This window comes from Pongo abelii, chromosome 10, assembly GCF_028885655.2.
Source record: "Pongo abelii isolate AG06213 chromosome 10, NHGRI_mPonAbe1-v2.0_pri, whole genome shotgun sequence".
Taxonomy (NCBI): domain Eukaryota; kingdom Metazoa; phylum Chordata; class Mammalia; order Primates; family Hominidae; genus Pongo; species Pongo abelii.
Window position 1 is genome coordinate 49,496,579 of NC_071995.2, and position 27,518 is coordinate 49,524,096.

Sequence of the window (27,518 nt, forward strand, 5' to 3'; positions counted from 1 at the left end):
CAGTTATATTCTTTTAGTAATTTTCAAATGTGGAATTAAATTATTTTCACTATAGTCACCCTGTTGTACTATCAAATACTAGCTCTTATTCTTTCTAACAATTTTTTTTGTACCCATTAACTACCTCCACCTCCCCGCTACCCTGCCCCACTACCCTTCCCAGCCTTTGGTAACCATCCTTCTACTTTCTATCCCCGGGAGTTCAATTGCATTGATTTTTAGATCCCACAGATAAGTGAGAACATGTGATATTTGTCTTTCTGTGCCTGGCTTATTTCACTTAATATAATGACTTTCAGTTCTATCCATGTTGTTGTAAATGACAGGATCTCAGTTTTTTTTTATGTCTGAATAGTACTCTATTGTGTATAAGTACCCCATTTTCTTTCTCCATTCATTTGTTGATGGACACTTAGGTTCCTTCCAAATCTTGGCTGTTGTGAACAGTGCTGCAACAAACTTGGGAGTGCAGATAGTGCAGATATCTCTTTGATATACTGATTTCTTTTTTCTTTTTCTTCTTCTTTTTTTTTTTGAGACAGTCTCACTCCGTCACCCAGGCTGGAGTGCAATGGCACAATCTCGGCTCACTACACTGTTACCTCTGCCACCTGGGTCCTATGTTCAAGCAATTCTCCTGCCTTAGCCTCCCAAGGAGCTGGAATTACAGGCATGTGCCACCACGCCCGGCTAATTTTTGTATTTTTAGTAGAGATGGGGTTTTACCATATTGGCCAGGCTGGTTTCAAACTCCTGACCTCATGTGATCCACCTGTCTCAGCCTCCCAAAGTGCTGAGATTACAGGCATGAGCCACCACGCCCGAATGGATATATTGATTTCTTTTCTTTTGGGCATATACCCAGTAGTGGGATTCCGGATCGTAAGGTAGCTCTATTTTTAGTTTTTTGAGGAACTTCCAAACTGTTCTCCATAGTGGTTGTACTAATTTACATTCCCACCAAGAGTGTACAAGAATTCCCTTTTCTCCAAATCCTCTCCAGCATTTATTATTGCCTATCTTTTGGTTAAAAGCCATTTTAACTGGCGTGAAATTGTATCTCATTGTAGTTTTGATTTGCATTTCTCTCATGATGTTAGGCACCTTTTCATATACTTGTTTGCCGTTTGTGTGTTTTCTTTGGAGAAATGTCTATTCAAATCTTTTGCCAGTTTTTAAATTGGATTATTCTGTTTTTTCCTATAGAGTTCTTTGAGCTCCTTATATATTCTGGTTACTAATCTCTTGTCAGATGGATGGTTTTCAGATATTTTCTCCTATTCTTTGGGTTGTCTGTTCACTTTGTTGATTGTTTCCTTGCTGTACAGAAGCTTTCTAACTTGATGTGATCCCATCTGTCCATTTTTGCTTTGGTTGGCTGTGCTAGTGGGGTATTACTCAAGAAATTTTTAACCAGACCAGTGTCCTGGAGAGTTTCCTCAATGTTTTCTTATAGTAGTTTCATAGTTTGAGATCTTAGACTTACCTCTTTAATCCATTTTGATTTGATTTTTTGTACATGGTGAAAGACAGGGGACTAGTTTCATTCTTCTGCATATGGATATCCAGTTTTCCCAGAACCATTTATTGATGAGACTGTCTTTTCCCCAGTGTTTATTCTTGGCACTTTTGTTGACAATGAGTTCACTGTAGGTGTGTGGATTTGTTTCTGGGTTCTCTATTCTGTTCCATTGGTCTGTGTGTCTGTTTTTATGCCAGTACCATGCTGTTTTGGTTACTATAGCTCCATTGTATAATTTAAAATCAAGTAATGTGATTCCTCCAGTTTTGTTCTTGTTGCTCAGGATTGCTTTGGCTGTTCTGGATCTTTTGTGATTTTATATAAATTTTAGGATTTTTTTTCTGTTTCTGTGAAGAACACCATTGGTATTTTGATAGGGATTACATTGAATCTGTAGCTTGCTTTGACTAATATGGACATTTTAACAATATTGAACAATCCATGAACATGGAATATCTTTCCATTTTTTTGCATCCTCTTCAATTTCTTTCATCAGTGTTTTATAGTTTTCGTTGTAGAGATGTTTTATTTCTTTTGTTAATTCCTAGGTATTTAATTTTATTTGTGGCTCTTATAAATGGGATTACTTTTTTTTATTTCTTTTTCAGATTGTCCACCTTTGACATATAGAAATGCTACTGGTTTTTGTATGTTGATTTTATGTCCTGCAACTTTACTGAATTTATCGGTTCTAAGAGTTTTCTGGTGGAGTCTTTGGATTTTTCTAAGTATAAAATCATATCACCTGTAAACAAGAATAATTTGACTTCTTCCTTTCCAATTTGTATGCCCTTTATTTCTTTTTCTTGTCCAATTGCTCTAAGTAGGACTTCCAGTACTATGTTGAGTAATAGTGGTGAAAGTGAGTATCCTTGTTGTGTTCCAGATCTTAGAGGAAAGCTTTCAGTTTTTCCCCATCCAGTATAATATTAGCTGAGAGTCTGTCACATAATGGCTTTTATTATATTGAGGTATGTTCCTTCTATACCTAGTTTTTTGAGGGTTTTTAACCATGAAGGATGTTGAATTTTATAAAATGCTTTTTCAACATCAGTTGAAATGATCATATGGTTTTTGTTCTTTATTCTGTTGATATGATGTATCACACTGATTGATTTGCATATGTTGAACCATTCACACATCCCAGAGATAAATCCAATGTGGTAGTGATGAATGATCTTTTTAATGTGTTGTTGAACTTGGTTTGCTAGTATTTTTGTTGAGTTTTTTTTGGAAATATATATTTGCATCAATATTCATCAGAGATATTAGCCTGTTGTTTTCTTTTTTTGTTATTTCTATGTCTGGTTTTAGTATCAGAGTAATACTGGCCTCATAGAATGAGTTTGGAAGTTTCTCTCCTCCTTTATTTTTCAGAATAATTTAAATAGGATTGGCATTGGTTCTTCTTTAAATGTTGGTTAGAACTCAGCAGTGAAGCCATCAGGTCCTGAGTTTTTCTTTACTAAATGGCTTTTTATTACAGCTTCTATCTTGTTACTGTTATTGGTCTGTTCAGGTTTTGGATTTCTTCATGGTTCAGTTTTGATAGGTTGAATATGTCTAGGAATTTATTCACTTTCTCTAGATTTTCCAATTTATTGGCATATAGTTGCTCATAGTAACCACTAATGCTGCTTTGAATTTCTGTGGTATCAGTTGTAATGTTTCCCTTTTCATTTCTGATTTTATTTATTTGGGTCTTCTCCCTTTTTTTTTTTCATTAGTCTGGCTAAAGGTTTGTCAATTTTGTTTATCTTTCCAAAAGATAAACAACCTCTTGTTTCACTGATCTTTTGTATTTTCTTCATTCCACATTCATTTCTGCTCTGATCTTTATCATTTCTTTTCTTCTACTAATTTGGGGTTTTGTTTGCCCTTTTCTAGTTAAGATGCACCATTAGGTTATTAATTTGAAGTTTTTCTTCTTTTTTGATGTAGGTACTGCTGAGACCAGCTCGGTTAGGGAGACCCTAACCCAGTGGCGCTAGAGGAATTAAAGACACACACACACAGAAATATAGAGGTGTGAAGTGGGAAATCAGGGGTCTCACAGCCTTCAGAGCTGAGAGCCCCAAACAGAGATTTACCCACATATTTATTAGCAGCAAACCAGTCATTAGCATTGTTTCTATAGATATTAAATTAAATTAAATAAAAGTATCCCTTATGGGAAACGAAGGGAAGGGCTGAATTAAAGGAATAGGTTGGGCTAGTTAACTGCAGCAGGAACATGCCCTTAAGACACAGATCGCTCATGCTATTGTTTATGGCTTACGAATGCCTTTAAGCGGTTTTCCACCCTGGGCAGGCTAGGTGTTTCTTGCTGTCATTCCTGTAAACCCACAACCTTCCAGCTTGGGCGTTAGGGCCATTATGAACATGTTACAGTGCTGCAGAGATTTTGTTTATGGCCAGTTTTGGGGCCAGTTTATGGCCAGATTTTGGGGGGCTTGCTCCCAACATGTCTCCCTTCTTTGATTTGCAAAGAGATAAAAGCAAAGGCAGTTTTGTCACAGTGAGCTACTTCTCGCAGGAGTTGGAATCCGCATCTGCAGACTATACAAAGACAAACAACATAGATTAAAAGTACAGTCATCATTGAAATCACAGAGCTTCCAAGTGTTCTTATCCATTTTAGTGGGTTACTAGCTGCTAATTTGTCTGCAGCTCCTTTAAGCACTCCAGTTCCTGGCATTAAGGTCAGGTGTGCCTGGGATGCCTTAAATATTTGTTCTTTAATTTTGCAATATCCAAAGGCGAGTTTGTAGAGTGTCTTTGTAGATGGTTTTTATTTTTTCCTTAATTTTGATCTTATTAAGAGCTATTAATAGTTTCCACAAATCCTTATGTTTAGTTCCCACAACGAGCCCTATCATTTGAGGTTGAGGTGCCACTATACCACCATGGTTCCAGATAATAGGAACTTTTGCGGTACTTTTTGCCATTTCTACCATCTGATAATTTTGTTCAGATCATCTGAACATAGTCTGGCCGTGGCACGCAGACTGAGAGGTGCAATTCAAGCTTAACATCCCCTTAGGGGACCAATTAATAATGATTCCATAGGAATCGTTGTGCAGCACCTCTACCTGCAAAGCAATCTTCTGCAAAGCAATCTTACTAAACAAGTACATTCATTTTTTCTAACTGGGTCCAATCCTGTTTACAAATAGGTTTTTGAGGGCGGTTTGCCTCAATTATAGGAGCAGATTTATTATGGTAAATACCGAGATCAGAAAGCATGTGTAACTGTGTCATAGAGTGATTGCGTCCAGGCATTATTACCGGCCCTTATTGAAGGAGTACTCACGACAGTGGTGATAACCGCTATCATAGCTACCATTAAATTATTCATTGTGACTGGTTGTCCCACTTTCCTCAGGTTTTCTTCCGCCATCTGTGACAGCTTCTTGATCTGTCCCCAGGTGGGTGGCTGTGTTCGACGGGTGTTGCTCGTGACTGTTGGGGTCCTCCTCAGCGTCGGTCTCGACATGGCTGCAACCAGGGGGTCCTCGGGATCCTCCTGGAGTCTCTTCCTTGGCATCTGGCTCATGATAAGGTTTCAGGTGTCTTGATGGTATCCAAATCAGCTGTTGATTTTGGCCTGGAGAAATACAAGCATAACCTCTACCCCAAGTTATTATTTTACCTATTTCCCAACGTTTTGTTATTGGCTCTCTCCACCAAATCAGTTGTTCTGTTTCTGTCTTTGCAGCTGGTTTCTGTAGAAGCTCTTCAGCTGCTGATAACATCTGGCCTTTGGGCAGGCTCAAAAAACTTAAAGTTAATAATGCTAGGTTCAGTTGCATTTGTGGGGGTTCCATATTCTCTATCTCTCCCTTTCTGCTTTTGCAACTGCTGTTTTAGGGAGAGGGATTCCTTCTTTCCACTATGGCTTGTCCTTGAGAATTGTATGGGATACCAGTAATGTGTTTAATATTCCACATAGAGAAAAATGTAGCTAGAGCTTGGCTAGTATAGCCTGGGGCATTCTCTGTTTTAATAGAAGCTGGAATGCCCATCACCACAAAACACTGCAAAAGGTGACATTTAACACTGGCAGAAGACTCTTCTGTTTGGCATGTAGCCCAGACAAAGTGAGAAAAGGTGTCCACACATATATGTACATAAGCTAGTTTCCCAAACGAGGGAACATGTGTGGCATCCATTTGCCAAACAGAGTTATGTTCCAGTCCTCGAGGGTTAACTCCTCCTGTAAAAGATGAGGAATGTACCATTTGGCAAGTTGGGCATCGCTGGGTAATAGCTTTAGCTTCTTTCCAGGTAATGCTGTATCTGCGTTTGAGACCAGAAGCATTAACATGGATTGAATTGTGAAAGTGTCTAGCATTAGATATTGCAATAGCAACTAGGCCATCAGCCATTTGATTCCCTTCAGTCAAAGGTCCTGGAAGAGATGTTATGAGCTCTAATGTGAGTGATGTAAGGGTGCATTCTACTTCTAACTGCTATTTGCAATTGGGTAAATAAAGTCATCAGTTGTTCATCTATATGAAATCGTAACTGAGAATTTTCAATTAACCGTGTGGAGTGAACCACGTATGAAGAATCAGAAATCACATTAATAGGCATATCAAAAGCAGTCAATACCTCAATTACAGCTACAAGCTCCGCTTTTTGAGCTGAAGTATAGGGCGTCTGAAAAACTTTACCTTTTGATTCAAAATAAGAAGCTTTACCATTACGAGACCCATCTATAAAAACATTCTCAGCACCTTCAATTGGTTAAAATTTAGTTATTTTAGGGAGAATCCAATTAGTTAATTTCAAAAACTGAAACAGCTTCGCTTTAGGAAAATGATTATCGAGAATACCCACAAAGTCAGCTAAATGGGTTTGCCAAGTAAGACTATTTATAAAAGCTTGCTGTATTTGTGCCTTCGTGAGAGGGACAATAATTTTTCCAGGATCATATCCATGTAATTTAACAATCCGAATTCTCCCAATCCCTATCATTGTAGCAATTTGATCTGAATAAGGAGTTAGAGTCCGTGAATTAGTATGTGAAAGAAAAAGCCACTCTACTAAGTCCTGTTCTTGGACAATAACACCAGTAATTTTGAAAAAATTAGCAAATCTAGAGTCTTCTCTGGATCTCTTCTATTTATTTGAGCTTTATGGACTTGCTTCTCAATTAGTTGTAACTCTGCCTCTGCCTCCTTTGTTAATTGCCGAGGGCTAGTGAGACTAGGATTTGCTCTAAGGATAGAAAACAGATTACTCATGGCATAGGTAGGAATGCCTAGAGCAGGTCGTATCCAATTAATACCCCCTAGTAATTTTTGAAAGTCATTTAATGTTTTTAGTTGATCCCTACATATGGTTACTTTTTGTGGCACAATGGTAGTGTCATTTACTCAGGTCCCCAAGTAGGAGTAGGGAGTAGCAGTCTGAATTTTGTTTGGAGCTATAATTAAACCAGCGCGAGAAATCGAATTTTGCAAGTGATCATATAACGCTTAGCAGGCTGCAGGTTGTTTACTGCAGGAATTGTAAATGCAAATCATTCACAGTGTTGCTCAGCTAAAGGGATAGTAAAGAAACAGTCTTTTAAATCTATGACTATTAAAGGAATTGATGGTTTTTAAGTCAGTTAACATTCTCCATTTACCTGATTTTTTCTTAATTACGAAAACTGGAGAATTCCAAGGGGAAAATGTTGGAGCTATGTGCCCATTTTATGATTGTTCAGCAAGTAATTTCTCTAAAGCCTCCAATTTTTCTTTACTTAGCGGCCATTGTTCTATCCAAATTGGCTTATCTGTTAACCATTTTAAAGGTATAGGTTCTGGAGGCTTAACAATGGCCGCCATCAAAAATTATTTCCTAATCTTTGGCGGGAACTTTGTTTTTCCACTTTAAGCAGTTCTTTCAAACCATGCAAATTTTTTTCTAGTCCCATACCAGGGACATACCCCATTTCATGAATCATATGTTGACTTTGAGGGCTATATAATTGGTCTGGAATTAGAACTTGTGCTTCCCATTGTTGTAATAAATCTCTTCCCCATAAATTTATAGGTACAGAAGTTATAATTGGTTGAATAGTCCCAGGTTGTCCATCGGGCCCCTCACAATGCAAAATATAACTACTTTGATATACTTCAGTGGCTTTACCAACTCTAACTGTGTTCAATTGAGTGGATTGAATTGGCCACGTGGACAGCCAGTGCTATAGAGAAATGATTGAAATGTCTGTTCCTGTATCTCCCAAACCTTTAAATTTCCTTCCCTGAATAGTTATTTCACAGGTAGGACGTTTATCAGTAATTTGATTTACCCAATAAGCTGCTTTGCCTTGTTTATTTGTGCTTCCAAATCCTCCTGTTCGTTTAATTTCACTTTTTCCCATTCCCACATTCGGCACAATCAGGAGCTGTGCTATGCGCTCTCCTGGCTCTGCTTTCCAGGGAACAGAAGTAGATACAACAATTTGAATTTCCACATTGTAATCTGAATCAATGACTCCTGTATGTATTTGTACGCCTTTTAAACTTAAACTAGGCCTTCCTAGAAGTAATCCTATTGTCCCTGCTGGCAAGGGTCCACAGACTCCTGTTGGGACCTTTTGCAGGGGTTCCCCAGGCAGAAGGCTCACAGCTTTTGTGCAGCATAAATCTACTGCAGCTCTACCAGCTGTGGTGGGGGACAGACATTGTACAGGGGTGAGGGAATGGCCTGAGCTGGAAATGCCCTGGTTTAGAACGGGGCCTGGGACGGGCCCCTCGTAGTGTTTCCCGAAATCGGGTTCCCATCTTTATCAAACTTAGAGTGACACTGACTAGACCAGTGTTTTCCTTTTTTACATGTTGGACCTATTTCAGACTCAACAGTTTTCCTTTTTCCCCTATCTGGTGGCCTGACTCGCTGATTTTTTCTACATTCTTTTTTAGTATGAATAGCTTGCTTAAATTCTTTGAGTAATTTAAAAGGAAAAGGCTCAAATGTAGCTGTAATATTTCCCTGTTGATCTGGGGAGTTTGTTCTAACAGGGAACTGCCAAGCCTCTAAATTACCCTCTCGTCTAGCTTGCTGAATTCCTGCCTGAATAGAACTAAGAGCCGTCACTCGAGGTGCTGCTCAAACAGTCACTGGGGCAACTACTTTTCGCCCAATGTCGTCCAGAAAAGAAAGATCTGGGAGGTCATTTTCTTCAAAATAATAAGGAGGGGATGCAGAAGGGTAGGGATGAACCTCTCCTTCCTTTGCCGCTTTAGCTTTAGCTGGCAAATAAACCTGCTCTGTAACCTCGTCTGTTACTTCACTATTCTCTTGTTCCTCCTCATTATCAGTGTGAAAAAGTTCTAAGGTGAAACAAACCAGACCCCATACCTGTCCCATTGTTACCCTGAGGCGTCCGAGCTCCCCTTCTTACCATGGGGACTGCTTTAAGAGTACTTGGGTGTCCTCCAGCTAGTTTTCCATTCCAGCCATCGCTTCGGCGACCCTTTGACCTGGATTTGAGCCCCCACGAATGGACGCCACTTGCCGAGACCAGCTTGGTTGGGGAGACCCTAACCCAGGGCGCTAGAGGAATTAAAGACACACACACACAGAAATATAGAAGTGTGAAGTGGGAAATCAGGGGTCTCACAGCCTTCAGAGCTGGGAGCCCCAAACAGAGATTTACCCACATATTTATTGACAGCAAACCAGTCATTAGCATTGTTTCTATAGATATTAAATTAACTAAAATATCCCTTATGGGAAACGAAGGGAAGGGCTGAATTAAAGGAGTAGGTTGGGCTAGTTAACTGCAGCAGGAGCATGTCCTTAAGGCACAGATCACTCATGCTGTTGTTTGTGGCTTAAGAATGCCTTTAAGCGGTTTTCCACCCTGGGTGGGCCAGGTGTTCCTTGCCCTCATTCCCGTAAACCCACAACCTTGGGCGTTAGGGCCATTATGAACATGTTACAGTGCTGCAGAGATTTTGTTTATGGCCAGTTTTGGGGCCAGTTTATGGCCAGATTTTGGGGGGCTTGCTCCCAACAAGGTGCTGATAGCTTTAAACTTCCCTCTTAGTAGTGCTTGTGCTGTATCCCATAGGTTTTGTTATGTTGTGTTTCTGCTATTTGTTTCAAGAAACTTTTCAGTTTCCTTCTTAATTTCTTCATTGACTTTGACCCACTGGTCATTCAGGAGCATATTTAATCTCCATGTGTTTGTATCATTTCCAAAATTCCTCTTGTTGATTTCTAGTTTTATTCAAAGATGCTTGATATTGTGGTAAAAAATGCTGGATATTTCAAATTTTTTGAGTATTTTAAGACTTATTTGTGACCTAACATATGGTCTATCCTTGAGAATAATCCATGTGCTAAGGGCAATAATGTGTATTCTGTAGCCTTTGGATGAAATGTTCTGTAAATATCTGTTAGGTCCATTTGTTCTATTAGGTCATCCTTAGTGTAGGTTAAGTACAATGTTTCTTTGTTGAGTTTCTGTCTAGGAGATCTGTCCAATGCTGAAAGTGGGATGTTGAAGTCTCCAACTGTTATTGTATTGAGGTCTCTCTCTCTTTGAGACAAGGTCTTGCTCTGTTATCCAGGTTGGAGTGGAGTGGTGCGATCTCAGCCCACTGCAGCCTCAACCTTACAGGCTCAAGTGATTCTCCTGCCTCAGCCCTCTGATTAGCTGGGACTACAGGCGTGCACCACCATGTCTGGCTAATTTTTGTATTTTTTTTGTAGAGACAGGGTTTTGCTATGTTTCCCAGGCTGGTCTCAAACTCCTGGGCTCCAGAAACCCACCCACCTGGACCTCCCAAAGTGCTGGGATTATAGGCATGAGCTGTTGTGCCTAGCCTGAGGTCTATCTCTTTAGCTATAATAATATTTGCTTTACATATTTGGGTATTCCAGTGTTGGGTACATGTATATTTATAATTGTTACATCCTTTTGCTAGACTGACCCCTTTATCATTATGTAATAGCGATCTCTGTCTCTTCTTATAATTTTTGTCTTAAAATCTATTTTTTCTAATGTAAGTATAGCTACTACTTCTGCTGTTTTTTGGTTTCCATTGGCATGGAATATCTTTTTCCATCCATTTATTCTCAGTCTGTGTATCTTTATAGGTGAAGTGTGTTTCTTGTAGGCAACAGATCATTGGGTCTTATTTTTTCATGCATTTAGCCACTCTATGTCTTTTTATTGGAGAGTTTAGTTTATTTACATTCAATGTTATTACTGATAAATTGGGGCTTACTCTTGCCATTTTGTCATTTATTTTCTGGTTGTTTTGCGGTCTTCTTTTACTTCTTCCCTTCCTTCCTTGTCTTCCCCTTAGTGAAGGTTATTTTCTCTGGTGGTAAGACTTAATTTCTTGCTTTTTATTTTTTGTGTATCCATTGTGTGTTTTTCAATTCGAGGCTACCATGAGGCTTGCAAATATTATTAATGTCTTATAATCCATTATTTTATTTTATTTTTATTTATTTATTTTTTGAGATAGAGTTTCACTCTTGTTGCCCAGGCTGGATTGCAATGGTGTGATCTCGGCTCACTGCAACCTCCACCTCCTAAGTGATTCTCCTGCCTCAGCCTCCCAAGTAGCTGGGATTACAAGCATGTGCCACCATGCCTGGCTAATTTTGTATTTTTAGTAGAGACAGGCTTTCTCCATGTTGGTCAGACTGGTCTCAAACTTCTGACCTCAGGTGATGCGCCCACCTCGACCTCCTAGAGTGCTGGGATTACAGGCGTGAGCCACTGCACCTGGCATAACCCATTATTTTAAACTGATGACAACTTAACACTGATTGCATAAACAAACATGCAAAAAGAAAACTAATAAAAACTGTACACTTTAACTTCATCCTTCTGCTTTTTAACTTTTTGTTGTTTCTCTTTATGTCTTATTGTACTGTCTACGTCTTAAAAAGTTGTTGTAGTTATTATTTATATTGGCTTATCATAACACTGTAATTGTGGCATGTGGGAGTTTACATGCCACAATTACAGTGTTACAATATTCTGTGTTTTTCTGTATGCCTACTATTACCAGTGAGTTTTGTATCTTCAGATGATTTCTTCTTGCCGTTAACATCCTGTCTTCTTTCAGATGGAAGAACTCCTTTTAGCAGTTCCTGTAGGACAGGTCTGGTGTTGATGAAATCTCTCAGCTTTTGTTTGTCTGGGAAGGTCTTTATTTCTCCTTCATGCTTGAAGGATATTTTTGCCGGATATAGTGTTCTAGGGTAAAAGTTTCTTTCCCTCAGCACTTTAAGTATATCATTACCACTTTCTCCTAGCCTATAAGGTTTTCACTGAAAGGCCAGCTGCTAGATTTGTTGGAGCTCCATTGTATGTTTTTTTTTTTTTTCTTTTCTCTTGCTGCTTTTAGGATCCTTTCTTTATCCTTGACCTTTGGGAGTTTTGTTATTAGATGCCTTGAGAGGTAGTCTTCTTTTGGTTAAATCTCCTTGGTGTTCTATAATCTTCTTGTACTTGAATGTTGATATCTTTCTCTAGGTTTGGCAAGTTTTCTGTTATTATTCCTTTGAATAAACTTTCTATCCTTATCTCTTTCTCTACATCCTCTTTAAGGCCAATAACTCTAAGATTTTCCCTTTTGAGGCTATTTGCCAGATCTTGCAGGTGTGCTTCGTTTTTTTTGTTGTTGTTGTTGTTCTTTTTTCTTTTGTCTCCTCTGAGTATTTTCAAATAGCCTCTCTTCAAGCTCATTAATTCTTTCTTCTGTCTGATCAATTCTGTTATTAAGAGACTCTAATGCATTCTTTAGTATTCAGTTGCATTTTCCAACTGTAGAGTTTCTGCTTGATTGTTTTTAATTATTTCAATCTCCTTGTTAAATTTATCTGATAGAATGCTGAATTCCTTCTCTGTGTTATCTTGAATTTCCTTGAGTTTCGTCAACATAGCTCTTTTGAATTCCCTTTCTGAAAGGTCACATATCTCTGTTTCTCCAGGATTGGTCCCTGGTACCTTATTTAGTTCTTTTGGTGAGGCCATGTTTTCCTGCATGATCTTGATGCTCGTAGATGTTTGTTGGTGTTTGGGCATTGACAAGCTAGGTATTTATTATAGTCTTCGCAATCTGGGCTTGTTTGTGCCTGTCCTTCTGTAGAAGGCTTTCCAGGTATTCGAAGGAATTTGAGCCCCAAGTCCAATAATGCTGTGATTTTTGCAGATTCTTAGAAATACCACCTTGGTGGTCTTGGATAATAAAGATCTGGAAGAATTCTCTGGATTATGAGGCAAAGATTTGTTCTTTTTCCTCACTTTCTCCCAAACAAATGGTGTCTCTTTTTCTGTGCTTAGCCACCTTGAACTGGAGTGTGTTGATGTAAGCACCCCTCTGGCCATTACTACTGGGACTGCTGGGTCAGACTTGAAGCCAGCACAGCACAAGGTCTTGCCCAAGGCCCGCTGTAACCACTACATGGCTGCCAGCTATGTTCATTCAAGGCCCTAGGGCTCTACAGTCAGCAGGTGGTGAAGCCAGCCAGGTTTGTGTCCTCCCCTTCAGGGCAGCAAGTTCCCCCAGGTCCCAGGTGGGTCCAGACATGTTGTCTGGAAGGCAGGGATTGGAGCAAAAAGCCTTAGAGATTTCTTAGCACTTTGGGAGTCCAAGGTGGGTGGATCACCTGAGGCCAGGAGTTTGATACCAGCCTGGCCAACATAGCGAAACCCATCAAGAGAACAGGGACCATGTTGTATGTGTTGTTCACCACTGTATCCACACCACTTAGCACACAATAAGTATTTGTTTAAATAAAATTAAATTTTAGCTGGGCGTGGTGGCTCACATCTGTAATCCCAGCGTTTTGGAAGGCTGAGGTGGGAGGATCACTTGAGGCCAGGAGTTCCAGACCAGCCTGGATAACATGGCAAAGCCTTGTCTTTACTAAAAAATACAAAAATTAGCTGGGTGTGCTTGTGTACGCCTGTAATCCCAGCTATTCAGGAGGCTGAGGTGGGAGAATTGCTTGAACCTCAGAGGCAGAGGTTGCGGTAAGCCGAGATCATGCCACTGCATTCCAGCCTGAGCGACAGAGCAGGATCTCTCAAAAAGCAAAAACAAAAAACCTTAGAGATTTGCCTGATGTTCTATTCTGCAGCTCTATGCTGGCACTCAAACCACAATACAAAGTCCTTCCTGCTCTTCTCTCCTTTTTTCACAGGCAAGAAGCCTCTTCCTGTGGCCACCACCACAAGTCATTCTTATATACACAAATGTTAGTATAGTAATGCAGCAAGGAATTCCCAGGGAAATTGTTTTTTTTTTTTTTTCTTGTATTTCTTCTGTAGCTTTGCCAAACAAACAAAACAAACAAGACCCCAAGGTCACTGATCCAAATCTGAATCAGTGAAACGGTCTGATGAACACTTTTTTTTTTTTTTTTTTTTGAGATGAGGTCTCTCTATGTTGCCCAGGATGGTCTCTAACTCCTGGGCTCATGTAATCCTGCTACCTCCACCACCCGAGTAGCTGGGACTACAGGCTAATGAAACACTTTGAAAAGATAAATCATAATCTGCTAGAACTTTCTTCTGTTCAGTCCTTAAAATTGAAGATGTTTAGAACAGATGGGCTTTTTGATGTAGCTCTCTAGAGGTAATTATTTTCTTTTTAAAACAGCTAGGATCATTCTCTTACTGATCAGACATATGCTTCTCCAGCCTCATACAATCTCTCCTGTCCTCTGAGGGCTGCTGATTATCTCTGTCCTCTTACCTTCACCATCTTAGAAGGAAGAGCCAAGTCCACATGGGTGATATGGTACAGTGAACAACATGGTTACCAAAGAGCTAGGTTTTAAGCCACCCCATTAAGCCTGAACTGATGTGGAATAGTCACAAGAACTTAAGTTAGGGACATTAAGAAACCCTTTGCTGTACTCTACCATACCAGTTATTGCCCAGGGTGGAGCATGTAATCGTATTTTTATAACAATCTGATTATATTTTCTGCCATTTTTTATTGGGAATTTGAACATTGCAGGTTAACTCATAAAACTGTGAAAGGACAAGATAAACATAGGATACAATATATTTAAGATATCAAAACCTTTCTGTACTTTCTTACAATGGCTTGTAGGAGATCTGGAGCAGATCTTCAACTTGCTAATGTTCAGTTAGGCCTAGATTTGGTATTTGGAAGAGGCAGTTTATTAGAATAATGGTGCTCCTACTCAAGGAAGAAACAGCATCTATAATAGTGTGATCAGGGACTTGACTTTAATGAAATTTCAAATAGAAGTAAATTTGACTTACTTTGTCATGTGGACCAATTCTAGCCAAATATTGTGGATTTGAGATTAGGACTGGAAAACTCAGGGTCTACTTCTGATGATAGTACCCCAGGAGGATCTGGTCTTTCTACTCTGTGCTTGGAATGAACCAGGTGAGATGTTTGGGTCCCAGCCAGATTCTTGGGGTCATTGTAGATTCACACAGACTTAAATGACTTCATCTTATCACCCACAGAAATAAGGATGAACCATAGCCAATTCATTTCATTCTACTTCTTGAAGTGAATAGGACTGTAGGATCAAAGTCAAAGACTGTAATGAAGATCACACACTGGACTGTCTATCAAGTAAGGCCCAGATTTACCTTTATAGACTTAACTCACTCTATTTGCTTTTCTTTTTTTTTTTTTAAAGGCTACAACTGAGGTGGAAATTAAGAAGAAAGGCCCTGGATCTCTTTTAGTTTCCATGGACCAATTAGCCTCCTACGGGCGGAAGGACAGAATCAACAGTATAATGAGTGTTGTTACAAATACACTAGTAGAAGGTATGTGCCCTATGATGTCAGTCCAACCTGCTGAGATATAAATATGTAATGTGCATGGTAAATATAATCCCTGTCCCTTGGTCTGAGTTTTGCAAAGACTGTCTCTGAGCTTTAGGAATGGAACCTATTCCTATATAGAAACTAGAATCACAAATTCTCTTCCTAAATTTACATGCAGAGAATCAAATATATGGGCTTCAGATATGTTGCCAGCATTGTACACAGGTAGGTAAGAGATAGGAAAGGACCTGCATGAGTGACCTAGAGGAACTCAAGACCCCTGTCATTGTCATCATGAGGAGTCAGTGGGGTGCTGTAAGGCATAAAGGAATGTAGACTGAAGAACTGCAAAGATACAAAATCATAGAATTTCCCTCATGGCCTCTACCCCAAAACATACCTTCTTTTTTTCCTTTTTAACTACTTAACAGCCCTTTTGGTTTTCCCTTAAGGAAGAATGTACTGTGCGTTTTGATTGCACCTAGTTCTGTCTCTCTTCAAACACCCCCACATATCCATAAATAAATTTGATGTGTGACTAGGTAAGTTGAAACCCTTCTTACTTTGAGTGCTCCATGCCACAGGGAAAGAGCAGCCACTGTTGAATCATAGCACGTCTGCAGTAATGTTGCTGTCAGTGCCTGAGTTCTCTGTATTAGGTGGGTTCTCTATGACACAACCTGGCGTGCTGAGGAATACCTGAAGATTTTCCATTAGGCCACAGTCCCCTTAGCAACAATCAGCTCCTCTCCAGTTGTGGTCTGTAGTCCAGGATCTGCATGCTTTCTTTAGAGGTAAATTCAGTGACAGATTTCCTCTCCCAAGATTCTGATGGATTCTGCACCTATCTTCTTCATTGGATTTATGTTGATTTAGCTGAGTTGTCTCATTGTAGATCTAGACTATTCTTGAGGCCTCAAATTGCTGTTCTTCAGAATGCAGATGCCTGGAATAACCAAAGTCCCTGAGACAGGAAAACTCAAAATGGTCCCGGTATCCTTGAGACAAGTTATTTTTTTAGTCATTTAAATCCAGTGCCGCTTCTACTCTGTGTGTATGTATGTGTGTGTGTGTGTGTATGTGTGTGTTGGGGAGGGGGTTGCAGTGGAGGGAGAGTCCCTAGAAAAGAATTCTCTAAGGGTGCCTACTTCCCCACATATGTGCAAAGAATGAGGCTATAACTAGATTGACCTTGAGAATATATCAAGTAAAAAAATGAATTAACTGCTTTCATCTGCCTTAACAACCTCTATTTATTCCTGTTTTCTTTAATTACCATCGAGGTTATTGTGTGATAGAACATCTTCAAGCTTTGTAGCTTATACTTTGAGATTGTGGGCAAATAACTGCAGGTCCTAAGAATTCCAAGCTAAGAAATCCTAGCCTAAGAACTTTGGCTAATTTTATTATTCACATAGAGACCAAGACAGGATTTCTCTGGGTATCTGTGGCAGTTGAGAAAGAAAAACTAACAACCTCCAACAGGTACATTTTATTATTGGTAGAGACATCAGAACAGCAGAACTATCAATACAGTGCAACAGTTACTTATTTATTACTGCATTGGCTTAGCACAGGTCCCAGCAAAAGTAGATGCTCAAACAATGTTTGTCAAGCAGACATTGGCTGTGCTTAGAATGGTAGGAGTGCTGGTGCTGCAGGGCTCCTTTCGGAGGCCTTAGAGCTTTCATCCCTTTACAGAGTTGGATACAAACCACTGGGACATTTTAAAATTCTCTTTTCTCCCTCTTCTCCCTGTTCTTTCTCTTTCTGTCCTGCTGTGCTTATTCTCCACCCTTTACCCACCATCACACACATTAAAAAAAAAAAAATAGATGTAAGCGTAGCTCAGGAGACAGAGACAGATGTAGTTGTGTTCCTGAGTAGGAAAATATTATTCCAGTTCTTTGTCCTCTTTCGTAAGCCCTGATTTTCACATAGTTGTACCTGTCCTGCCATTTCCTGCTCAGGCATTCCTCCTGTCCTCTCCGCTTGTATTTGACCCTTTTGTTGAAGCTGATGGGACAGAACTGCTATAAGCAAAGAGCAATGAATGGCTGACCAGAATCACGTAAGAGGGAATGAAACGTCCATGTCTGTTTAACCATTGGTCCCTCTGTATTTAATGTTTGCTACAGCATTAAAAGCCAGCATTGAACGAATTGCAGTTCTTGCTCTCAGACTTTCAGTTAGGAAACTTTGACATTATTTTAATCCAAAGATTAAAATAATTATTATTTAAAACCCAAGAGGCAGGCTACGACTTACCTAATAGTTTAGAAACCACAGTGGAGAATTCTAGAATCCTGTCAATAATTAGAAAACCCTGCCTGCTCTGCCCCACCCCATTCCTATTACAAACATGCTTACCAGGATCCAGCACATTTAGTAGAGTTCACCACTAGCAGAGCTATAAGCTTTGGGGATATTTCAGAGGACTGGGCGTGGGGCGTAGGTAGAGTAGTGTAGTCTCACTCTTCAAAGCAGTAAAGCTGTGGGAGAAGGGAAGATCGTGGTGAAGTAAGAAAGAGGAAGTAGTGATGTACTTGACATTATTGATTTTCAGTATCAAGGAAGTATTTGACATTATTGATTCTCAGGTAAAACAATTCCAAAAACTCCCCTAGAGGTAACTGGCCATAGCTATTGCTGCCACTATTTATGTATTCTTTTATTCAACTGACCAGCATCAAGTGTCAGTATAGTTACTTGACTGATATCAGCCTTTACTGTGTGGCAGTAACCTTAGTGAGGGTGGGAGCTCTTCATCAGTGTATCCTCGGTGCCTAGCACATTGCAGGTGCTTAAAAATTGTTGAATTGAGTTGAGGGAAGCTCCTGCCTTCAGAAACCTCATGGTCTACCAAAGCCACTATCTTGGTGAAATTGTGAGGTCCTTTCTGAAAACAATTCCCAGTACCCCTGAGGTTGAGACCTAGAGTAACCTCTCTGAAAATGTCTAAAAGCAAAATAAGAGAAACCCCACAAACCTTTGGACATCTCACCTCTAGATGTTAACCCATTCCCCCAAGTCAAATACTGGGTCATTCCAGGCATGTGGAACCAGTAACAGTTTGCAAAGTCATAAGTCACTTGATAAGCCTTCTTATTCCCCAAATGATCTTTTCTAGCTCCTGAAGCTCCACATTGTCTTACTTTTTGTAGGCGTGAAAGATTATCCTGAGGATCTTCCCTTCTCAGTAAATGTGGCTAAGAGATGTCTGGTATCCCTAGAGGAATTTTCTTGGTGCCCTGTAGGGCAGGAAAACCCCTTTTTGCTGTGTGGCAAGACTCAAGACCTAGTTCATTTTAAAACATTACAATTGTGTCAACTGTCATAAATGTGAGCAGTCGCAGCTTCAACCTCCATGTGCCAATGAGCAGCAGTCGTTTGGAGAAGGGAGGAGATAAAAAAGGGAACGGAACTAAATTTCCAAATATGTACTGTAAGAATTTATGGAAATAAGAGAACCTTGTCATTTTCTTTTTGGGGGGAGAAAACTATATTTACCTTAGGAAGGGAGGGAGTTCTCTGAGGAAGAAGCCACAGCAGATTTTCCTCACAGACTTCCTTTCCCACGCAGCCTCCCACGTGGCGCTTACAGGGGTCCTTAAATCTGAAAAACCAAGGCAACCATTTTCTTAGCAACCAGGGAACCAATCAGAAACTCAGCCAAAACCACCTTGTCTAAAATAAAGCATCGCCATCCAGCTGGTTGGAAAAGGGAACGTAGGCTAATTTAAGGCAGCCATCTTGGTTTTGGTGAAATGTTAGGGAATTTTTTTTTTTCCTTAAATGATTTGATAGTGTCAGCAGAATTGGGCAGGGAGAGAGTAGCTGTTACAGCCAACCCTGTAGAATCGATACCTCACATTCTGACAGGTTTTGAAAGTTCACCTCTTAAAAAGCATCCTCTTAGCTCAGGGTCCTTGGAATTTTGTAATCCTGACAGTTGTATTTCATGCTTAATTTGAGGAGAGCTTTGTTATGTAGGGCTTCATACTTAGATTATTGTAACTGCCAGTTGAGTGTCTGTCTTTGATGTCTGATAATTCTTTTGAATCTTTGCTTTGGAAATGACCTTTGAGATCGTCTAGTCCAGTGATTTTTCAGTCTGTGTGTATCAGAGTCCTGGGATTCTAGGAGAGTGCCTCAGGAGAGGAAGAAATCTGTCCAAGTGGGCTCCTGTTTCATCTAGGGCAATTCCTGGTGTATTTTATGTATTGGGGGTCATGTGAGATCTTGTTTGAAAATAACACATTCTGTTTCTAAAAGAGACAGAGAAGATAAGACAAAGGAGAGAAAGAAAAAGGAAAGAAGATGATGACCCAGGGAGGGAAGGAGGAAGAAGCTGTAGAAAGAAAGAGAAAAGCAAAGGATGAGAGCAGGAAAGGGCAAAGGGGCAAGAAAGAAGGAGACAAGAGATAGAACAAGGAAGGAAGGGTGAAAAGGGGAGAGGAATGTGACTTGTATTTCTGACTCAGCCATGAGCTGTAAACTTGTTAAGGGTGGAGACAGTAACTTGTACTTCTTTGAGAACATAGCAGATGTGTTTTACATGGTGGCTTGGTTGATGATGCTGATTCTGCTAATGAAGATAATAATAATAGCAAACACTTCCATGGCACTTTCTATCTGCCAGGGTATTCTGGGGCACTTTGTATATATTTTAGCTCTTTGATTCTCACAGCAAATCAAAGTAACTTGTTCAAGGTCCCACAGTTAGCAAGTGTCTGAGCTAGTATTTGAACTCAAATATGTCTGGCTTGAGTCCATACTTTTGATGGCTTCTCTGACAATAATTGAATAATATAGTGTATAATAGAATACCTACCATTTATTGAGGATTTACCCTGTGCCAGATACTGTGGTGACTGCTTTACACCAGCATCTAATTTAATCAAACTCACATAAAAATGAGGTTACAGGACTCATTCAGTCCTGTAACCTGTAAAGTAAATGCCTTGTTTTACAGCTGAGGCAGCTGAGCAGAGAAGTCAGTTACCTTGCCTGGGATCACACAACTTGTAAGCATTCAAGCCAGTTGAGGCCAGGGAGTCAGACCTGAGAGGCCAAGCTCTTGACCTCTGTGTTCTACTCCCATAACTGATGGGTGGAGTTTCATTTATAACTAGATCATTATTAACAGGGAGGCAACTTGTATGGATCATGCTTCCTCTCTACCTTAGAGAGAAAGAAAACACTTAGGAATGTCAGCACTCAAAACAACCTTGATTCCATATTAATAACAGTGATAATGACTGTGAGAGTGAGTAGTGTGTCCCCCTGGTTTTCTTGCTGTGATTGAGGGGCCATCTTTGTTCTTACTTACTGTAGAACTGGAAGAGTCTCAGAGAAAGTGCCCGCCATGCTGGTATAAATTTGCCAACACTTTCCTCATCTGGGAGTGCCACCCCTACTGGATAAAACTGAAAGAGATTGTGAACTTGATAGTTATGGACCCTTTTGTGGATTTAGCCATCACCATCTGCATCGTCCTGAATACACTGTTTATGGCAATGGAGCACCATCCTATGACACCACAATTTGAACATGTCTTGGCTGTAGGAAATCTGGTAAGATGGAACACTGTCTCCTGATATTAGGATTGGAATGTGTTTTGCCTGTAGGATATCTTTTTCTGGTACTGAAAGCTGGAGTTTCTTTGAAAAGAAAGTAATAGTTAATTGGAAGACAAATGCTTCCACATATGCCAGGACACCAGCTGCTTTTCTGCTCACTGTTGTGATCCCTTTCCTCTTTCTGCAGAACTTTGAAGACGTCATTTAGGAGCTATTGGCAGAAAACCAATGTTGGCGACAGAATGGGAGGCCTGGTACAGTGGGTTGGTTTCAGCAGCCTGAGCCAAGTACTTCTGGTTTTTTTCCTCATTCTGTTTCTCACATTGATTCCTGCATTGCTCCAGCAAATCAGTTCCCCTTTCACCTTAAGTAACATCTACCACAAAATAGGGGAGCTCTTATAGTACACTACATGTAACTATGGATTTGCCTGCTCTGTCAGGCCTTAATTACCTAAATGGATACTATTTATGGGAAAGTTTTCACTCAAGGCTGGTTTCCCCCTCTAATCCAACTTCTAGGCCATTAAAGTGTGTAGTTTAAAAAAAAAATAGATTACAAAGTGTGTATTCTGAAATTAAGTAGTTGTGATTTGAGGATTATGTGCTTTCTTTACTACAAAAATCAAGAGTTAATTGGATTTGGATAGATAGTAAAGAAGTAGTGAGAAAGAATCCCCTAGGTCACCTGGGCCCCCTAATTCCTTAGGTGTTAACCACAGGCATTTCCAAATCTGGCTGTTACCGTTTATTAATGATTTGAGCATGATTTCTGCCCAGTTTCTCTTGCGTGTGCTCTCTCACTCTCTCTCTCCCTCTCACACACACACACGCACACACACACACCACACAGTTTTGACCTTAAGTCCTATTACTCTACTATTAGAGCACTACAATATCATTTTCACTTCTCATTCTGAAAACACATGGCAAAGAGATCCTTTGTGGCCCATTGTGTTCCCTGGTATACATCCAAGATGATTCTGTGGTCTTTCCTGTCTCCATGTCTGGTTGGTGACATGCTCCAGGCTCTCTGCTATGATGTAAGCCCTTGTGTGCAGTCCAGTGGAATGCCTGTAGTCTTGAAATGGGACACTCCCACAGACTGTCCAAGAAGTCTGCTGACTGGCTCTGAAAGGTGCCTGTCGGTGGGTACATGCTGTGACTGGCTGACACAGTACCTTGGCCATCAAGCAGAATTTTAAGCCTGTCAACAATATCATATAGATATAAGCTTGATTTTAGTAGCCAAGAGTTAAGTAATGAGAAATATGTCTTGATAATTTTTATTGTTGATGTAGGTGGTTCTGTTTTCCCTGTAGAGTTTTGTTTTTCTCAAAATCTTTACTTTTCCTTACTTTTTACAGAACCAGTCTTTGATTTTCAAGGGATTTTGAGAGGCTTTTTCACCTGTCCCCACTAGAACTCCAGTCAGACCAGGCTAGCAAATAATGTTATTTTTCCTTTCATGAAAATTTAGAGATTTAGGATGACATCTAAATTAGAATTGTAAGTATGCAGAAGACTTTGCTCAGAACCATCAGTAAAGAAAGAGGAAATAAGAGAAGGTCGACAGCTAATATTCAGGAACTCCATGAGACAAGCCAACCCAGAACCAAGTTCTAGAATACGAAAGCTCTTAGGTGGCAACGGTTTTCAAACGGCAAGTAAATGTACAATTAGCAGTGGAGAGGGAGGGTAGTATATGGTCCAGCATACTTTGTACTAGATGTGAGGGTAAAGGAAAGAAATCAAGAATGGTGCCTAGATGTGGGGGTTTAATAACTGAGAGAAAAATGGAATGACTGCAAAGGAACTGGCTTGACGTGTAAAATCAAGAGTTCTGTTTTGGACATATTAAGTGTCTATTCACTGAGTGGAGATGCCAAATAAGGAAGTTGGGTACGTGCTGGACCTCATGAGTGTTTTCTGGACAATACCAGAAACTCAAAGATATACTTTGTTGCCAATCAACACGAGCACTGAGATTGGCAGAAAGAACACAGAATTAGAAGTCAGAAGATTTGGGTTTTCGTTCCTATTAGATATCATATAACCTTAAATAAGTCATTGATTTCTGTCCAGAAATGTTTCACATCTGTAAAGTTAGGATAATACCATGCCATCACTGGTTGGGAAGATAAAATGAGAACCTATACGGAAGTCTTTGGGATAGCTAAAAGTACCTTATAAATCTTAGGAACTATGTTAGTATAATTCGATAGGAGAATTTTCAAAGATTTGGAGAATTGGGTAGAGCCTTTGACTGAACCTGAGAATAAGAGGATGGAAAAAAAATGAGACTGACTTGTGAAATAAAGTATGACCTTGTCCTGTGGTTGGAATGTGAGGCTTTTCCTATAGCCCTAATTGTGAGTTAAGTTGTCTTTGTCTGTAGACATACAGAAAGGTGTTTTTAAAGAAAGATGAGAACAGTCTTCTGCAAATCAAAGATCCCTGCCTCTTCTACCCTCCCCAAAAGAGAAAATAATAGTAGGAAGAACCTTAGAGATAATTCAATCCAATCCGCATGTTTTATAGAGGAAATTGAAGCCCGGGGAAGCTGTGTGACTTATACAGCCTTTGTGTTATACAGTAGATAAATGTAATGATTCTTTTCCTGCCTTTTTTGCAACTAACTGAATACAATAGTAAGTTTATGAGGTGACTTTTTAAACATTCTGAATCTTACAGGAAGTTTCAAGTACAGTACAAAAAACTTCTTTTTTTTTTTTTTTTTTTTGCTACAATAAAAGTCTTATCACATAGCCTTATCACCCCCAAATGCTTATAGTGTGTATTTTTTATACACAAGCACATTCTCCTACATAACCATAGTATAACTGTCAAAACCAGGAAATTAACATTGATACATTACAATGTTGTGAAGTAAAGTATGACCTTGTCCTGTGGTTGGAATGTGAGGCTTTTCCTATAGCCCTGATTGTGAGTTAAGTTAAGGGTCTAATTCTCAGGCCCTATTCAAGTTTTGCGAGTGATCCCAGTGGTATCCTCTATAACAAAAGGATGCAGTTTTAGGATTACCCCATTACATGTAGCTATCATATCTCTCTAATTTTCTTCAGCCTAGAGGAGTTCCTCAGTCTTTCCTTGACTTTCATGTCTTGACATTTTGAAGACTACAGGCCATTTGTTATGTAAAATTCCCTCAATGTGGGCTTGTCTGATGCTTCCTTATGATTAGATGCAGATTCTGCGTTTTGGTAGGAATATCAGATAAGTGAGACTATCTTCTTCACGTTGTATCTACCAGTTGGCACATAGCTTCCATTTGTCCCACTACTGGTGATGTTCATTTAATCACTTGATTAAGGAGGTGTCTGCCACGCTTTTCATCTGTGAAGTTACACTTTTTCCATTTACACTAAGTCCCCACTTAACATCCTCTATTAGGTTCTAGGTTCTTGGGAACTGTGACTTTAAGCTAAATGATATACTGTATAACAAAACCAGTCTTACCATAGGCCAGTTGATATAAACAAGAGTTAAGTTCCTATGGCATATAGTACATCATGTGGCTTAAAGTTGCTGTTTTCAAGAACTTATTGAGGACATTAAGTGAGGACTTACTGTATACTTAATGGGTATTTGTGAGGAAGACCGTTTGAAACGATTTAAATTTCCTGTTCGTTCAGATTTTGATTTCTTCCTTTATTTATATCAGTATGGATTAACGGTTTTCTATTTTATCTGAGTTATAATCCATTTGATGTTTAGACTTCCTCTGATGTGGCCAGTGGGAATCCCTTCAAGCTGGCTTCTGATCCCTTTGACATGTCTTCATCACTTCCTGGCTTTCTGGCACCACAGGGTATTCCAGGATACTTTTGTGTTTTTCCAGCCCCAGGGCTGGAGTCAGCCATTTCTCAAGAAGCCCTGAGTCTTTTAGTGGAAAAATGGCATTTAGAAGTAGAGATCTAGGCTGAGTATCAGCTGAGGCAGGAAGATCGCTTAAAGTTTGAGACCAGCCTTAGCAACACAATGAGACCCCATCTCTAAAACAAAATAGAAAAGAAAAAAAAAAAAAAGGAAGAGGTAGAGATCTGAGATCTAGGTATGCATATTGCTATGGGAGCAGCACGCAGCCCCTCTTAGGACATGATGAGCTATTTATATTGAGCTAGCCGTGGATATTGCAAACCATGAGTTGATCCTGTCACTTCCAATTCTAATCCAGCACTGCAAGATTCTTTCTAGTTTTCTCCCTTTCTGTATTTGTAACTCCTCCAACAATAAGAAACCTCGTTGCCACTATCTTTGGTATACTTATTTGATCAAAAAGCCACTGTTACCTTTTACGGCATGGGTACCCTCCTCACCCTGTATAGGCTCTGGGTGCCCCCCACCCCTTCAGCACCCGAGCTGTGTCCTCCATGTGGACACCTGCTCACACTCCTCATCTTGGAACCCACACCAGTCCAACTCACACATGGTTTGCCCCACCCTGCTTAGACCCTGATGCCTCAAAGTAAGCCTTTGCCTGCATAGACATCCTTCTCACCCCACACCAGACTCTCCCCCGACATAGAAGCTCTGTTTATCCTGCACAGACTCTTAACACCCCTCACCAGGCCACCCCTCCTCACCCTGTTCATGCTGCCACCTGTCTATATGAACACTCCTGAAAGTTCTCACCTGGCCCAGTGACTTTATCCCAAACTAGGTGACACCCTCCTCACCCTGATGAGCTCTCACACCCTCACTGTCCGCCTCCCTGTTTGGACTCTTTCCTCACGCCACTCGGGATCTGACACTCCACATCAGGTCTTCCCCTACATGAGTCCCTCCTCAGCTCACCTGGCTCTGGCACCGCTTGTGAGTCTTTCCCTGCAGGGAGTCCCTCCTCAGCCCACTCTGGGATCTTCTCCTGGAGATGCTATCTTTACCTTGCTTAATAAGCTCTGACTCTCTCTGCTAAGTCCCCCACCCCCTCAAGTGTGGACATCCTCCCATCACACTTGGGCCTCAACACCTATGTGGGGTAGCCACTCCTCATACCACTTCCGACTGCCCATCCTAGACTGTTGCCCAAAGTGGATGCCTCTCCTTGGCCCACAGGCTCAGACAGCCCACGCCAGGCTGCTGCCCTGCATGGATCTCGCTCCCCTCCATGTCTGACTCTCCTTGCTGGGCCGTGCCCTTCCTGGGGCTCCAGCACTGGACAGCAGCCTCCCTCTACCGGCATGCCCACCTACAGCCTTCAGGACTGAGTGGTTCAGGGGGAAGGGGATGGAAAGAAAAACTAGGGTTTAATCTGACATGTAAGTTTAAGTTCTCAGATTCTAAGCAAAAGCAAAAAAGCAGAAAGTTATTTTCCTCCTTCACCAAACATAAATGAATGTTATCATTTCTTAATTATAGGTTACCTAGATTTTCAGCTAAAAAGAATTCTTTTCAGATTTTAATTTTTCTTTCATCTGTGCTTCTATAGCCCCATATGGATACTTCTTTTTAAACACTTATCACATGATTTTTAGTTATTGTTCTGTCCCCTCCTGGTTGGGTAACCAACCACCTTAATTTGCAGAGGCCTGAGGAAGCCCTTGCAGTTTTAAAACTGGGACAGTCCTTGTCAACAGGTACGAGTTGATCACCCTAACTGGAGATGCAGGATGCAGGACTTTCAGTGTGAAAAGTGGCAAACCAGGATGAGTTACTTACATTCTGGTGACTGAGTTCGTAAGGAACCATTATTTTTCATGGTCACATTTTTTTTTTCATGTCTCCATTGCAGTACACATAGAACTTTTAATCAAATTGAATTTGATTAACTTTGGGCGAGGATCTACTACAGAACAGGAGCTGACAAGCCCTTTTCTGAGCACAAAGAGAGGAGCAAGCCAGACACTCGTCACTTTCAAATAAGGCTAAATTTTATCTGCAAATGCAATTAGGGCTGAAGGAGGTGTGCGACTTCTCCCCAGACCCCATTGTGACACCCAAGTGAAATATACCCCAATCTTAGGACTATATAGGCCTTTCTTGTTGACCTGGCATTACAAGTTATCAGGCATATGACCACGGGCTTGTCCAAACTAGACTAGGCATGGCTCATGCCTGTCATCCCAGCTCTTTGGAAGGCCGAGGTGAGAGGATTACTTGAGCCTAGAATTTCAAAGCTGCAGTGAGCTATGATCATGCCACTACATTCCAGCCTGGGTGACAGAGCAAGACCCTATCTCAAAAAACAAAACACAACAAAACCCAAACTAAAAAGTTATGATGACTGTGAATTCAGAGTATTTTATAGAGAATAGAGAACCATTGTTTTATAGAATATTCTGAGGAGATCAGGACTCCTTTATACTCTTAAGTAAAAGTGCTGTGTCTATTGATATTTATCATATTTGAATTAAAACTGAGAAAATTTCTAAACATTCATTTTGTAATTAAAGAATTACAATAATATAGCTAGGTGAGTCCCAGCTACTTGGGAGGCTGAGGCAGGAGCATGGCTTGAGGCCGGGAATTTGATGCCAAAGTGCTCCAGGAACATGGCTGTGAATAGTCATTGCTTTCTAGCCTGGGCAACATAGTGAGACCCCATCTCTACAAAAATAAAAAAATTAACCAGACATGCAGCTCATCCCTATAATCCCAGCTAC

At 40.3% G+C, this 27,518-nt stretch overlaps 1 protein-coding gene across 7 annotated transcripts in view; it reads left to right on the plus strand.

Annotated features, from left to right (window-relative positions):
* Window positions 1–27,518, plus strand: part of SCN8A (sodium voltage-gated channel alpha subunit 8) — a 216,483-nt gene that overhangs the window by 138,555 nt on the left and 50,410 nt on the right. For all 7 annotated transcript variants that reach the window (XM_063712148.1, XM_054527251.2, XM_054527257.2 and 4 more), the window contains 2 exons: window positions 15,179–15,311; window positions 20,649–20,887. In XM_063712148.1, the coding sequence (XP_063568218.1) occupies window positions 15,179–15,311; window positions 20,649–20,887 (372 nt within the window). The remainder of the gene's footprint in view (window positions 1–15,178; window positions 15,312–20,648; window positions 20,888–27,518) is intronic.